This window comes from Capra hircus, chromosome 19, assembly GCF_001704415.2.
Source record: "Capra hircus breed San Clemente chromosome 19, ASM170441v1, whole genome shotgun sequence".
Classification (NCBI taxonomy): Eukaryota; Metazoa; Chordata; class Mammalia; order Artiodactyla; family Bovidae; genus Capra; species Capra hircus.
This window is the reverse complement of record NC_030826.1, coordinates 22,888,588-22,904,283: the sequence shown is the minus strand read 5'-3', so window position 1 is coordinate 22,904,283 and position 15,696 is coordinate 22,888,588. Positions and strand designations below refer to the sequence as shown.

Genomic DNA, 15,696 nt, shown 5'->3' with positions numbered 1-15,696 from the left:
GAAACTTAAGGCCAGTGCGTGGTGGTGGAGGTGTGGGTGGGGCTAGCTGGCTGCCATTCACTCTGAACAGGCATCTGTGCCTTGCCAGCTGATTGGTAACGGCCCGCGTTGTGCCTTCACGAAGAAGAAAACACAGCTGTTGGGACCAGACGCGTGGAATGGTGTGGCTGCTGCAGGGTGGGTTTGCCCGATGATTGTGAGCATTTCGCCTTGTGACCTGTCGACCCCTCAGCTGGCGCAGACCAACCATAGCACCAGGGCTGGCTGAGTCTGGACACTGGGATTAAAGGAGACTGAGGGCCAGGCCTGTGCTGGAAGCAGTGGGGCCCTGCTGCAGCAGGGATGGGGAGCAAGTGACCCGCTGACCACGTGGAGGCCCTGGGACAGGATACCCGGGGCTTGTCAGGATCCGTGTCTGGCACAAGGACCCAGACATTCTCTCCTTGTCCACTTTGTCATTTAGCACCTGCCAGGTTCTTCCCTCCTCTCCCCTCTGACCTGTGACCCTCTCTCACAGTGCAGTACCCATTCGTCCTGATTCAGCTGGGCTGGGAGTGTCTGTTTCCGTCTCATCGTGAGCAGCTGCCTCGGCCTTCAGAGGGATTGTGCATCCTCAAAGCCAGCTTCCCTCCCCTAGGAACATGAATAACCCCTTTCCTCTGGCCCCCAGCTCCAGAGGATTCCCTGTGTCTGAACTTTCACTGGCAGACCCCTTCTCAGGCTGACACACCCTCAGCCGCTGTAGAATCATCCTTCCAGGATAACCGACCCACCCTTTGGTCTCCCGTGAGGATGTGTCGTGTATCACTAGAGGTTCTCAGTTTGTGAAAACACTGTAGTCTGAGTTCAGTTTCTTATAGCCAATCATGCAGGCTTGGCTCATTAAAGATGATAATTAACCCATTGCTAATTGACCTCAGCAGCCAGCCGGGCGGGCCTGTGTTTTACCAGCCTTGGTCGTGGATTTATAGGCTATGTTAAAATTTCTTAATAATCTCAGCAAGACTTCACTTTTCTGTCTGCATCTTATTTGCTCTAAGGACATTCTGTGAAATTAACAAGCTATAAAGTTTGATTGAAGGTTTCAACAAATGTGAAAGTAATTGGCTCCATTTAGAGAAACAAGAAAAATAACCTGTAAACTTGAGTTTGTAGGGGAAAACCCGTGTGATTTTTCTCTGTAACCAGAGGAGCAGTAGCAAGCAAGACTTTTTAAAACCAGTAAAAAAAAAAAAAAAAATAGAACTGGCTGATAGAGCAAGTTTAAATTCTGACCACCCCAAACCAAAAGTTTAGAAAAAGAAGTTTTGCAAAATGTAGCCAGCCACTCCAGTGTCTGTGCCTTCCAGGAGGCCTGTCTGGAGAAAACAGGGGCCCAATAAAGATGCAGCAAGTCCCTCATTCCGGGGAGCTGGCATCCAGAGGCCTGGTTCAGCTCTCTGACCCCTCCTCCTCTACCCTGGCTGGTGTTAAGTCTCACAACTTAACATGCATCTGTGGTACCTGCGGCTCAGTTCCCCGTCGCTCCCTCTCCCTCCACCGCCTTCCATAAGACAGCTTAGATCTCTTTTTCTGTTTCTTCAAGGCATCCCTGCACAGGCTGCGCTGATGCTCTGCCACGTGGCCATGGACACCCACCGGTTTTCAGAGAACACTGTTGGTTCTCTGCTCATCCACCACCCCACCCAAGATATGCCCCAAACTGCCTTCCCTCTTCTCTCTACCCTGGCGGTTTCTTCCTGCTTTCCTCAAGACCTCTGCTTCCTCCAGGCACCAGCCTCTGCTCACCACACGCACGCTCACATTATCTCTCTCGAAGGGACTGAGCCCAGGACAGGCCAGGCTCCCATATCGCCCAGCCACATCTCACTTTCAGTTTTCCTTTCTGCTGGGTTCTTTGCGTGTGGACCTGGCCCGGGTGATAGCTGGAGCCCTGAAGCTTGAGGTTTCAGTTCCCACCGGCAGGGCACGCTGCCCCAGACGGCCTTCAGGGGAGGGGAAGGGGCTTTCTCTGGGTGCCCTTCTTTGAGCCCTTCCCTGACCCAGAGCCCCAGTTTCCTTTCCTTCTCTCTTTTTAAATTTTGTTTATTTTTGGTTGTGTTGGGTCTTCGTTGCGGCCAGCGGGGGCTCCTCTTCCTTGTGGCGTGCAGGCTTCCCATGGCGGTGGCTTCTGTTGAGAGCCCCAGGCTCCTTTCGAGCTGACTTGGAGTGAGACATGAGAGGGATTTTGTCCAGTAACTTTGGAGTTCCTCGTAGTCTCCTGCACCACGAGTCCCTCGAGGAAGACGATGACTGCCCCTAGGAAGGTGCAGGTCTCAGGTTCCCCAGGTCTTAGGTTCCCTGGGTGTTTCCTGGCCACCAGGCCTTTTCCTTGCCTCCATCCCTGGTCCAGCCCCACCTGTTAACAGCCCAGATCTTTCTCCTCTAGAGAATCTAGAATTTGCCCAGAGCTACAATGTACATACCACATACATTCTCTGTTTTTCATTGATACAGAATGGAAAAATGTACTCACAAACAGAGCTATTGTGGGGATTATGTCATAGACTGCATCTGGGCTCCTTCCTTTCTGAGCGGGGAGCCCAACTTTAACCCCTCTCCTACCAGGAAATCCTCCTTGGCCAGACAAAGCTCGCCTTGGAGTTGGCTCTTTGTGGGTGGTTTAAAGGGCTTCTTCTGTTGTGACAGCCCTTTTTATACACATTTAAACTTTTCTTGCCCAACTCAAATGCTGGAGGCTTTGTATAGGAGGAACATACCCTGCTGGGCTGGTCCCTCCCACCTGAAAGCAGAAGGCTTCAGCAGACAGGCCAGTGGGCTGGAGGCCGAAGGTGTCTATGGGCCCCTGGACAAGCCCTGGACTTCCTGCCTCTCAGAGTTCCCAGCTCCTTGATCGCTCCAGCCCCACTCCCTGCCCTTGCAGTGCACTCTGAAACCTAAGGAGACTGTACAGCTGTGGCTCTTCTCCCCCATAGTTGGATCACAAAGGCGAGAACACCCTTCCAAAAGGCTGGGTGACCTTTCTCTCTCCAAACTTGCAGAATTCTTTTCTATACCCCACTTAGAGACCCCCTTGGACCAGAGCTCCTTTGAGAATCATTCAGGAGTTCCTTTGCCCTCAGGGAGGAACTGATGGGCACAGCAGACAGAATCCCCCGGAAGCCAGGTTCCTTCCAAACAGAGTGAAAACTAAAATGGGGGCAGGTGGTGGAGCAGGGGCTGGGGAAAGGAGGCGACGCTGCTTGTGTGTGTGTCCACACAGATGACAGCTCCCCACGATCCTCTAAGGATGTGCCATGGGCCGGCTCAGGGTGTCTGCGTCCCTGGAAATCCCCATCTCCAGGAGCCCCATGTCCACCAATGTGGCCTTCCTCCCTCTTGGCCAGGAATCCTGCTTTGTTCCCCAGCCGATCGGCGTGCCCTCCGGCCCATGCCCTAACAGCAGGAATTGTCCGGCTTGCCTGTCAGCACACACCCCCCCAGGGCACACTCTCGTCTCCTGGGCAGATTTCCGCTGCACACTCAGCAGGAGCGCCGCTGTACCCCTCATCCCAGGGTGATGCCAGGGACCACCGTCAGGTGTTGCCTCTGTCCTTCTCTCACTCCTTCACCCCGCCTCCTCTCCATTCGGTGACAGCAGCCTCACGCTGAAAAGGAAAGTCCTGGCTCCGTTACATAACTCTCCATAGTGCGAGCAGTAGCTGGGGCAGAAGGTCAGAGGTCACAGTGGGGTCAGGTGGCTGACACACACTGTAACGACAAGGTGGTTAAAATTAGACCACAGAGAGGAAACTGGCAGTCTTGTGGAAATGCAGAAGTTTCCTCTGCAAGTGAGAGGCTGGGGATGCAGGGAGGCCGCTGTGCGTGCTGGCTGCCAGGCTATTACTCATTTCAGCTCTGTTCTTTAATGCCTCTTAGCCCCTGCTTCTGTATTTCTAGCCTTCCTCATCCCATGTGTGAAGACACGCGATGGAACCTATGGTGACCTGCCCTGGCCCGGCATGCACTTCTTCCCTCTCTGGAAGCACAGGACTAGGCACCCCAAGCTCATGACAGCTTTGCTTCCCTCAGCCGTTCCCAGGTGGCTGAGCACCTTTCAGGCCAGCCTCCCAGGTGGTCGAGGTATTCAGCCTGCGATTCAGGCCTCAGATGCTGCCCAGGCCGTTGGTGGGGCCAGCACCAGGCGCTGTCGGCCCTGAGCCATGTGCCTCCATCCTAGGCTTCCATCCAGGCTGAGACATGGCCAATGATGGAGGCACACGGCTCAGGGCTGACAGTTGTGTGCAGTCAGCCTCCCGCGGCCACCTGGCCGCCGGAGTGGTGCTCGTCTCCCCCAGCCCCTGGCGGACTTGGGTCATGCCTGCCTCATCTCTCCCTCTGGTACCCAGCCAGGCTTCCCTGCGCCTCTCAGCCCTTCCCATGTGCCTCCCAAGTGCCCTGCTTGTCCCCAGCGCCCCTTGCCAGGGAAGTGTGAGATGTAATCTCTGCCACCAGGGGGTTGGGGGTTGTTACCCAGGCAAGGGCAATAACAAAGACACCTGTGCACCACTGAGCAAACAATCTAAGACAGTCTGCAGGTTAGTTACCCCACTGTGCGAAGCAGCCAGGGCAGTCCCTGTCACGCGATGGGATGGGAGGCATGGGGTTGGTGGCAGGTGGGGGGCCGGAGTCATGGTCATGGAGGGCTGCCGCCCTGCAGTATATTTGGCCACTGCAGTGTTTCCTTGTGGGAATGGCCTTCACTACTTGTGAGCTCCAGATCCAACGGGTCCCCTCTCCTCCCTTGGTGAGTGTCCTCCCAGAAGGGAGGAGAGGACGTCAGAGGCCAGGGAGGAAGAAAAGGGCACGAGAAGGTGCAAAGCAGGTGGGCTTGCAGATTTCGCAGAAGGACCCCAGGCAGGGTGACTATGGAAACTTTATCTCAGCCACTTACAAATGTGATGATTGCTCAAGACACTGATTTCATTTCAGCTAAATCAGCCCCAGCCTCTCTGACAGCACTGGCTTGTGTGCTGATGTGGCCACATGGGAGCGGGACAGACCAAGCCCCTGGAGGAGCAGGGCTTGGTGGAACAGCCTGCTCCCACCTGCTTCCCCTGTCTCCCTTCTCCTGACAACAGTTTCCTGCCGGACCCGTCTCTTGAGCACGAGAAGCTCTTAGATGGGGCAGGAACCTGTCGGGAAACCCGAAATGAAACAGCCAAGAAAGCCCTCATCATTCATTTCTCACTCAGGCCGGAAGTTCTCCCCTCAGGAGTCTGGCCAGAGTGGAGCTGGGAGCAGAATGGAGAGGGGCAGTGAGAGTGCCAGGACTGCGAGTTCTGTGACCGTCGGCGTCTTACCCGCCACCCCTCCTCTGTCCAGCTAGATAGCACATCAGGACCTAAGTCAGAGAGAGGCACACCCCCAGAGGACAGCGGTCATTGGTGCTGGGGTTGTCCGCTACCCTAGAGATGACCTGAGGGGAGATGGTGGTAACTCAAGGATCTTGGCCTTTGGCCTCATCTCACGTACACATGCTCCCATTCACTCTCCCCGCGCACCCCCACCACGCAGATGACACATTTCTCGGGTGCCACTAAGCCTCCAGTCAATGTCTCTCATCTTCCCTTTTAGAAAGTGTTATTTTTCTTCTCTCTCTCTCGCCCCGTAGGTTATTGCAGCCGACTGCAAAAGGGTCACAGTGCTGAAGTATTTTCTGGAAGCCCTTTGTGGACAAGAAGAGCCTCTGCTGGCATTCAAGGGTGGAAAATATGTGTCAGTGGCACCCGTCCCAGACACCATGGGAAAGGAAATGGGAAGCCAAGAGGGAAAACAACTGGAAGATGAGGTACAATGCGGGAAGAGCCCGCTGTGGCCAAGGGACGGCTCCCCCCAGCCCCGCGCTGCCCAGGGTTCAGCATTGACCCCTGGCTATTTATAACCAGCCAGAGCAGTGGCGATGCCGACGTGACCAGCCGGCTCCTCAAGAGTGCACTCTGCTGGTGCCCCTTCCTGCCAGTCCCCCAGTGCCTCCATCTCGCTCTGCTACGAGTTCCAGATGCTTCTTTTTAATGTTGCATTGGAGGAGAAGGGAGGGAAGAAGGAGTTTAATAATGTGCAGCTCTGGAGGCTTAGGGAAGGGGGTCGGGGGGGTGGGGAGTGTTAGGGTTCAGGCCGAGGATCAAGTTTATGGATGTGTGGAGCCCAGCGCAGCACAGGCCCGAACTGCAGTCTCCAGCACACGTACAGGAAGAGCTGACATTGCTGGCCCCATGTGGAAAATCGCCCCCTCCCTCGCTGCCTCCCGCCCTCCCTCCTGCACATCCTGATGTGATTAAGGAATGCTCCTCTTGTTTGTTTGCCCTCGGTTGTTCCTGTAGCCCTCGCCTCACTCACTCCAGACAGGGTGTGTGTGCATGTATGTGTGTGCACCAGCCCAAGTGCCCACCCCTGCCAGACCCCACTGGTGTTCGCCTCACCGTGCGTGAGGTTTCTTTCGGGGGGTGACTGTTACCGCAGGGGGTTTGTGTGTCAGCTTAAGCTGAACACTGCTGCCAGCTGCCCCGCCGTCTGTGGGTGGTGAGTCGCTGTGAGGTGGGGCACTGTGGGTGGGTGTGTGTGTGCGTTTACTGCCGCTGCCCGCTGCATGTCTGGGGTGGATGACTGTCTGCTGGGGGTGCACACAGAGCCCACTTTGCCTGATGCTCATCTCTTCCCTCCTCTTTGCCCCCCACCCCGCCAGTGTTAGAGGCAGAGGGGGCTTAGGTGGGAAGGAACGTGGGACTCAAGGAGGGGACGGAAGCAACTGCAGCCAGAGGGCAGGTCAGCCGTCGGCCAGCACAGTCATTTGGCCTGCGGCGGTCTCCAGCGCCCGGTGGAGCAGGGCGGGGTTCGGGAATGAAATCAGCAGCAGGCCCGGGAAGCCAGATGTCAGCTGGAAGCTGCCGCTGGTGATCTGAGGCAGTGATAGAGTGGCCACCTTTGCTTCAGAGTCTTCAGAGCAGCACAGTCTTGGATGGGCTTCATTGGAATAGCTGGAGAACCCCACCCCACCCCTGATGACACAGGGCTCCGCTTCCAGGCGAGAGGTGGTTCCAGGGATGAAGCTGAGCCCATGATTTCAGGCCCTCCAGATGAAACCTGGGCAGGGAATAACGGGAAGGAATGAGCTGTCAGTATGGGAGGAGCCAGTGGGCTTGCTAAAGCCACCAGGGTGTCCAGGCTCTGGGCAGGGCAGAGCAGTGCCACCCAAGCTCTGGGTGCCAGCCAGGCTTCCTGGGCGGGGTAGCGCCGCAGTAGGCTCTCTCGGCCATGTTTTAAGGCTGAGGCAGGCAGTAGAAGGTGAGCAAGGTAGCTCTCCAGGGTACTGCAGGAGATGTCCTTGGGCCCCAGGAGCCTGCAGGACCAGATCCAGGGCGGCAGGCGAGCCCAGGGGCAGGGGCTCTTCCCCTCTCGCAAGGAGCAGTCCAGCTCCTGGCCCCAGATCTCGGCTGTGCCACACTTGTCTCCCTCCTTCCAAGGCTTCTTGACCAGACAAAGGTTGTGACCCACGCCGTGCTGCCCACTTCTTCCTTTTCCCACGAGCCTCCTGGGTTCCTTTGTGTTAGTGGCCCCTGGGAAACCCTGCTTACCCTGGTCTGTGTAATTTCACAACCCTGCACTTCCTCGTTTGGTGTGAGAGCTGAGCCAACCTCAGACAAGCCTCGCTGACCCTCTTTTGACCTCAGTCAGGCTCAGCGCGAGCCCCATGATAACCCTGTGTATCGCTGATCAGAGCAGGCAAGGGCAGTGTCTCCCACAGACCAGCCAGGGGCCTGACTCCACTCACCCTGTCCAGGTTAACCCCTAAGACAGGAAGTAAGTGTGCAGAGAGAGCCTTCCTCCTTCCCAAGCCCTGGGCCACTCTGGAAGTGGGTGACACTGCGGGAGCCTGCAGATTGTCAGATGAGTAGTGGCTGCAGACGGCACCCCAGACCCCTGAGACCTCTTAGGTTAGTGGCCCCATCCTGAGATCCCGTCCCTCTCTACCCTGTAAGACTGAGTCACTTAAGGTGATCGAGAGAGGAAGGGGGGTGCTGTTTATTCAGACATTATTCTTCACGAGCAGATCAGAGCCCGTCTCCTTAAGGATGCTGCCGACACACCTAACCCCCCACCCCTCGATTCTCCTCCTAAGACAAGGCACTGCCTACCCACTGACACTCTGCTAACCACTTTCCGCAAAGCGTGTCCATCAGAATGTCACTGCAACGGGCAGTTGGAGGAAAGGTTAGCCTGTGTTGAGCAGGATCCCTGTGGGCCTACGGGAGCTCAGCTGGGCTGCTGAAGCTGGCCTTGAGCTCCATCTAGGTCCGGGGCTGCACCTGCACCTCTGGGGGTCGTCGGTAGGAGCGCAGACTTTGGAATCAGTCTCACTAAGGGTTGAATCCCTGGTCTGCCGCTTGCTCACCTCGTGACCCTGAGCAAATTGTTTAACTCTTTAGACCTCTATTTGTTCATTTTATTAACTAGGGGTGATGATAGCATCCATTCACAGGCCGTTGTATTAAATGAGTTATTAATACATGAAACATGCTTAGCCGGGTACCTGGCTTCATAGTAAGCACTCAGTAAATGACAGCTGTTACTGTCATAATCATCATGATTATTACCATCCGGTTATCATTCAGACCCAGGAATCTTCTGCTCAGCCACCCCGTTACCAGTGCTAACGCTGTCCCTCCAAGGGAGCTCTCTCGGGCAGCTGCATGTTCTCCACTGACCAAGGCCAAGAGTGAGGGAGTGAGAAGTGGAGCCCAGGACCACCCGGGGAGTAGTGGCCTCTAAGAGCCGAGGCTGCAAGCAGGGAGGTGCCATCCCTGGGGAAGGCGCCTCCAGCCTGGCAGGAGACTCCTTAAGCTAGCCCGCCTTCTCCCAGTCTGTCCCGGCCTCTGGAGGGCAGCCGTGCAAGGTCGTGTCATGTGAATTCCTGTCATGGGGCCCCCAGCCCTCACACCACCAGCCTGTGGTCTTAAAAAGAAACCAGGGCAAGGTCTGCTGAGCTGCAGCGTCTGCTCCCTGACGCCGTCTGGGGCGAGGGCGCGTCCACGCCCAGCTCCCAGCTGTGGGCCAGTGATTCCTATCCGATCGTTGGAATGAATTACACTTCAGTTGGGTGGTTTAACTTTCTCTGTCGTTTCCCCCTTTGGTGAGTTTCAAAATGAAAATAGACCCAAATTTGATGTTTGGAGTATGTGCAAAGAAGAAAGGGCTGTGACTATAGGCATGGAAGTAGATACAGTGTGGATCTATGAGTGTGCAAGAGGAGGACCCTGGAGTGCACAGGAGAGCCAGGGGAATACGTGACACTTCCCCAAGCTGAGTGGAGCACACACCATGGGGCCCTGTGCAGGGAATGGTCGAGAAGCCTGAGCTGAGGTGCGGGAGGGACCAAAGGGTGGGTCTGGTCAGTGCTGTGGGCTCACGGTCTCCTCTCTCTCCTGACTTGCACCCCCACCGAAGGAGGAGGACGTGGTGATTGAAGACTTTGAGGAAGACTCGGAGGCTGAAGGCAGCGGGGGCGAGGATGACATCAGGGAACTTCGGGCCAAGAAGCTGGCTCTGGCCAGAAAGATAGCGGAGCAGCAGCGTCGCCAGGAGAAGATCCAGGTGGGGCCCGGCCAGGCACGCGGTTCTGGTGTGGGTAGTGGTCTGCCCAGGGCCCAGGGGAGATGGGGGTGGGGGTGAGCAGGACACTCTCGCTGGGACCTGACTGGTTCCACCACCTGTGTTCTTCCTCTGCTGCTCAATTCTGGTTCAGCGCCTGCAGTCCCCCTCCTCCTGGGATCCAAGGCAGGGTCAGGTTCTTCCCCAAGAATCTGCTGAAAGCTCCTCCCCCTGTGATGATCTGTGATGCCGCACAGACCCGACCTTTCACATAGTTTCGGGGGTTTCCCAGTTCCCCTGAGCCTTGTGCAGACACTCCTGGAGAAACCAGGGTTGTCTATTGAGAACACCTGTTCTCGGGGGTGAGCTGGTGTCATGGCCACAGTCTGCATGCATGTATTCCCACTGTAATAGCCGCGCCCCTCTGGATAGGACACGCTAAACCCTTCAGAGAGAAACTACTCCATCTCCACACCAGGATTCTCACATCAGCGGGCCTCTCGTGGACCCATGCTGTCCGTGCTCGCAAACTTTTCCTTATGGTTCTCCCAGGTCCAGCTCTTGTGCTGTAAGCTCACTTCCTCTTACCTGTTCCTCTTATCTGTCAGGGCAGACGGGGAAGGGCCAGCCACGCTCCTGCTTTAAGACTAGCTGCACACGTGGGGAAGCGCCAGTCCTCTTCAGGGATGTCTGTCTTCAGCCCTCTCTTCACCCACCTCTGGCCTTTGGCATGGAGCGTAGTGCGTGTGGTCAGGCTGACCTGATCAGGCTGGGCTCTACCACTCACCAACCATGTGTCTTGGGCACATGGTTTAACTTCTCGGAACCAGTTTCCTCATTTGCACAGTGAAAGTAGTGACAGCACCTCCCTCGTGGAATGGCCGTGAAGCTGCAGGAGCTGGTGCACATCAGGCCCCAGCACAGTGCGTGGCACATAGGGTGTGCTCGTGGTACACCGAGGGCTGACAGCAGACTGATGGTCCACTGGACAGAGCCCTGCCCTGGGAAGAGCTCTGTCTGTTGGGATCCGTGGGCCTTAAGACATGTGGGTACTAGTCGACCAGTTGGAGTTAAGCGTGTGGTACCTCGACAGCATCACCGTCACGGTGGTATGGCCGCTGCCTCCCTCTTTTCATGATCTCTGTAAACCTCTGTCCTGGCCCTCAGAGCTTCGTCCTCAGGATGTCTGTCTTCCTGACCTGAAGCTCTTTTCTTCCTCACCATCAGTCATCCCAAAAGTTGTCTCGATACCACCACCTCTATTTCTTGACTCTCACCCCAACAGTCATAGAGTCGATTGTATCAGAGGTCCACAAGTACTTGTCTCTGTTGGTTCTTCATCACGCTTGAGTTCCCTGTGGCTTTGGGCCCTGAAGCCACCTCTCTCCAGCTCACAAGGACCTTCATATTCTGTCTGTTGACCACACCAACCTCCTGGGCTTCTAGACCATCGGTCTTCTCTTGCTCTTCTCCTTCCTTTCTCTTACTTCTTAGTCTTAGCATGCAGAGTTGACACTCAGCAGATATTTTTGTTCAGTGGGTGCATGAATGATACCAAAAAGAGCTTCATCTTTTTTTTTTTTTTTTAATTATTTATTGTTACTTTTTGGCTGTGCTGGGTCTTCGCTGCTGAGTTTGGGCTTTCTCTAGTTGTGGCGAGTGGGGCCTGCTCTTCACTGTGGTACTCAGGTTTCTCCTTGCAGTAGCTTCTCTCGTCTCAGAGCACAGGCTCTAGGGCGAGGCTCAGTAGTTTTGGTTCACAGGCTTAGTTGCCCCGCAACATGTGAGATCTTCCCGAATCAGGGATCACACCCATGTCCCCTGCTTTGGCAGGTGGATTCTCAACCACTGAACTATCAAGGAAGTCTGAGAGCATCATCTTAAAGCTCCTCACTGGCTTCTACGCCCTCATGTCTGCTTTTTTTTTTTTTTTTTATTCATTTATTTATATTTGGCTGTGTTGGGTATTCATTGCTGCACAGGTTTTTCCTCTAGTTGCAGCGAGTGGGGGCTGCTCTCTAGTTGTGATGCATGGATTTCTCACTGTTGCAGAGCACAGGCTCTCGGGCATGCAGGCTTTCGTAGTGGTGGCACATGGGCTTAGTGGCTGTGGCTCCCGGGCTCTAGAGCACAGACTCAGTGGCTGTGGTGCACGGGCTTAATTGCTCCACAGTATGTGGGATCTTCCCGGCCCAAGGATTGAACCTGTGTCCCGTGTACTGGCAGACAAATTCTTTACCACTGAGCCACCAGGAAAGCCCCCTCACGTCTGATTTCGTATCAGATCCTGTCTGTTCACTCGTTCATGCCCTCCTCTCCTCTCCATTCCCATCGCCACAGCTGCTGCTTTAGCCCAGGGATTGGCTAGATTGGAGCCAGCAGCCCTGCACGGCACAAGTCTGACGGGGTCCTGTTTACCTTGGAGTCTGTGAATGGCAGCTCCTGAAGTTGTGGGACCGGGTCTGTGAGCCAGGCTTACTGCCTGCAGTGCATCATTATACAGTTTCATCGTTCCCTTCCCAAAAGCGCCACTCCCCTGCCCAGGAATCGTCAGCACCTTTGCTTGCCTAATAAGGTTGAATTCCTTACTGTGGCATCTGAGGCTGTTCCCAGTCTGTTTTCCCAGCCTCTTCTCCCATTCCCCGTGAGCCCTCACAAGCTGTAGGATGTTAGACAAATGCTTTGACTTCCTTGAGCCCGTTTTCTCACCTGTCAGACACAAGTGGTGACAGCACCTCCCTCAGAAAGAGCGCACGCGAAGTGCCCGTCCATCCAGACACTCCGGCCCCGCCGCCCGGACAGCGCCAACCCTCCTTCCGCCCACCATCCCCAGACGGCGCTCCCCTTCCCCACGCTCACACCTTGGTTCCTCCTGCTCCCTCAAGCCCAAGTACCCTTTTGTCTGCTCCACATTTCCTATTACCTGTTGAAATTCTATTCTTCCCTCAGTCCCCAGGCGAAACCCCATCTACCCAGTGAAGCCTTCCCCGACTCCCCCCAGGAGGAATTCACCTCTCTGTTAAGTGCTCCTGTGGCACTGATTTATACTTCACTTGTGAAATGTATATCGCGTCTCAGATTACACTTATTGCTGGGCTTGTTCCCCCGCTGCACCGTGAACTCCTTGGAATCAGGTCCTGCGTCTTCCGCTCAGTGTGGTAAGCAGTGCTGAGCACCTACCAGGCTGGTTACCAGGGTACATGGGGGCGAACCAAGGAAGTCCCGCCCCAGAGTGTCCACTGGCACAGAGGTCAGTGACGTGTTGTGGGAGCGAGCCCTGTTACCAAAGGGGAGTGCCGGCCGCTGGAGGAGCACGTGCCGAGGGGACCTGGCCTTGTCCCGAGCGCTGTGGACAGCCCAGCCTCCCCAGTGACGAGCAGTACCTGACAGCGGTCCCATGCGGGACTTGACTTCTGGTGCCTGTGGCTGCTGCTGCCTGGGGAGCCCTTCCGGCCCGTCAGCTCCCTCGGAGCAGGGTGCTCGGGTCCAGGCACCAAGGGCCTGCTGCGGGCTGTCAGGCCGGGCAGCTAGGGCCCCTTTAAGAGCAGGCCCCACATGCGCCGCTGCTGGCGGCCTGCCTCCTGTCAGCCCTCTTCCTCCAGCCTCACGGCCACAGGAGGATTTCTCAGCAGAGAAAAAATTCCCCCCTTCCCTTCTCCCCGCCCCCCTTTAATGCCCGGGGCCCTTCACTTCCATAATTCTTCATTTTCCAGCCTTGAACGTAAGCCAGACACATCTGTCTGGCCATATGCGTGAACCCTGGAGTCTGTGCCGAGGTGGCTGTAAAACAGGGCCGGTGAAGGCCCTTCTGGGAGAGCACACACATGTGTGTGCCCTCAGGCCATTGGCTCCCTGCCCAGAACTACGGGGCTGCAGTGCTCCAAACCCATGTTAACCTTTTCTTATTTTTCCTCTTTTTGTTTAATTTAAGGGGGGAAAATCCCAAGGAAAAGGTATAAATTGTCCTGGGAGTGGGGGAGAGGCTCCTAGCTGGAGAGGCCATTATTGTTGGCAGGTACCTGGTCACACTAATACAATAAGGAAGAGAGGAGCATCGGGTGAATTAAGATCGGGGAGATGGGCTGTAAATTACACGGCTCCGAACCCCCTCCGTCTCCAGGGGTGTTAACCAAGAGGTGTAAGGCAGGTCCCCAGCTCCCAGCGCCTTTTACAGATGCAGCAAAACAGGAACCACACATGTTTGGGGAAGGGGATATGAAGATGGGGTTGGAAAAAACCCTCCCGGCCCCCATGCTGGCTGTAAAGTCCAACTGAGATCTGGGGCCGGAGCCACACCCCCTCTTCCCCCGCTCCCACCTAGACCCCTGGGCCTGCGCTCAGCTGCGGGATGGGGGGAGGCGAGGCCTGGCCTCCTCCGCAGCCTGTCCCTCCCCGCTTCCGGCGTTGCACAGAGGCTGGTGAGTGGGGCCGGCTGGAGGTCAGGAAAGGGGTGTGGGCAGCTCTCAGGACCTGTGCAGCTGGAGCCTCAGCACCCAGGCCGGGCCCTGGGTGCTGGGGGCCAAGTCCGCCCACCCAGGGAAGGCTTCGAGACCGCCTTCTCGGTTCAGCCCAGCCTTCGCCCACTGCCCAAGGCGGCTCTGCATCTTGCCCTGCTTGTGCCCACCTTGCTGCCTTCTGCCGAGTTCCTTTTGTTCCCATTGCCCTTCTCGGGAGGTGTCAGAGACCAAAGCAGGGGGCCTGGTTTGTCTGGGAAATTGGTCAGAAGTGTTTCATTCCTAACCAGGCCCCCAGGGCACAGCAGTCGCTGAAAATCCTCCTCTGGGCTCGAGGCGTGGCCTCTTGGCACCTCACCCTGGCCCTGTGAATCCCCCGCCTCCTCTCTGCCTCCACGAGGCTCTGCTGTGATTTGTGCTGCTGTCGGGCGGGGTCAGGTTTCCTGAGCAGTTGCAAACATCCCACCTGAAACATAACAGGCTCTTCCTCTGGCCACAGCTATTGTTTCCCTCGGCGTTATGGCCACAGCCTTGCTCCGTAGCCAGCAATGACATGTGTTCTGAAAATAGCTTTGCTCCCCTGTCCCCTTCCCGCCCACCCACCCTCCTGAAGATGCGGTCATTCCTTTGTGACGGCCCCAGGAGTTTCATGCTAAATATAGCTGCAGCCCATTCACACTGCCACCCAGCTGCGGGGGGCGGCGCTGTGGAACAATGGGGCATACACAGAGCCCCCACACCTGTATGGAATCCAGCGGAAGGCGGACACTCAGCCCTGGCTCCTAACTGTCGGAGACGGGGCGGGAGCCAGCGCACTACCCAGCCAGGGGCACGTTCACGCCAGGACAGGAAGGCACAGCAGCCCGTGGAGCTGGGCAAACGCCCATCCCAGAGCTCGCTTCAGCCACTCGCACCTCTCTGGCTCCGGCAGCATCCACAGGGGGCTGTCATCCTGAGAGAGGTCAGGCTTTTCGGCCAAAATACCCTTGGGCTGCTGCTTGGAGCAAGCCCAGGGTTGGCATGCTTGGCCCTGCCACTCCCTGTCCATTGAAAGGGCAGCAAGAAGTAGCAGGCAAGTCATCATAATTATAACCTTGAAAAAGACGGCAAGTATATGTTAAGCTCTGTGGTACCGACTCTGAATATCCAGAGAAGGGATCCTAAGCAGAAATGTTCCCATGAGCAACCCCCCTGCAATGAAGATGCTAAGGGAAGCCAGTGACCCAGGCTGCTTTGTGGAGCAGATGCAGTATCTGCACCCATGGATTTCTGCAGCTCAGGAAGGAATGCCAGTGGATAAGACTGGAAGCTCCCACTGCAGAGGGCGTGGGTTCAGCCCCTGGTTGGGGGACTAAGACCCCACATGTTGCACAGTGTGTCCCCAAAAACAGGAATGTCTGCTTGCAATGCCGGTGATATCTCACCAGCTTTTCCTAGTTTATATTTCATTCCCATTTTTCCAGGTTTTTTAATTTTTTAAAAAATACCTCCACTTAACTTTAAATAGTTAAATATTCCATATAACTTTAGTTAAAGGAAAAAGAGCACCGTGAATCTCATAACAGAGATCAGCAGTCCATCGCCTCGCCATCCCCAGCTCTGCTCCCTAGTGGCT

The 15,696-nt window shown here is 55.9% G+C and overlaps 1 protein-coding gene across 2 annotated transcripts in view; it reads left to right on the top strand.

The window, feature by feature from the left end:
- The window catches only part of SMG6 (SMG6, nonsense mediated mRNA decay factor), a 200,781-nt gene that overhangs the window by 172,896 nt on the left and 12,189 nt on the right, over positions 1-15,696 (top strand). For both annotated transcript variants that reach the window (XM_018064405.1, XM_018064406.1), the window contains exons 14-15: positions 5,654-5,830; positions 9,484-9,630. In XM_018064405.1, coding sequence (XP_017919894.1) covers positions 5,654-5,830; positions 9,484-9,630 — 324 coding nt within the window. The remainder of the gene's footprint in view (positions 1-5,653; positions 5,831-9,483; positions 9,631-15,696) is intronic.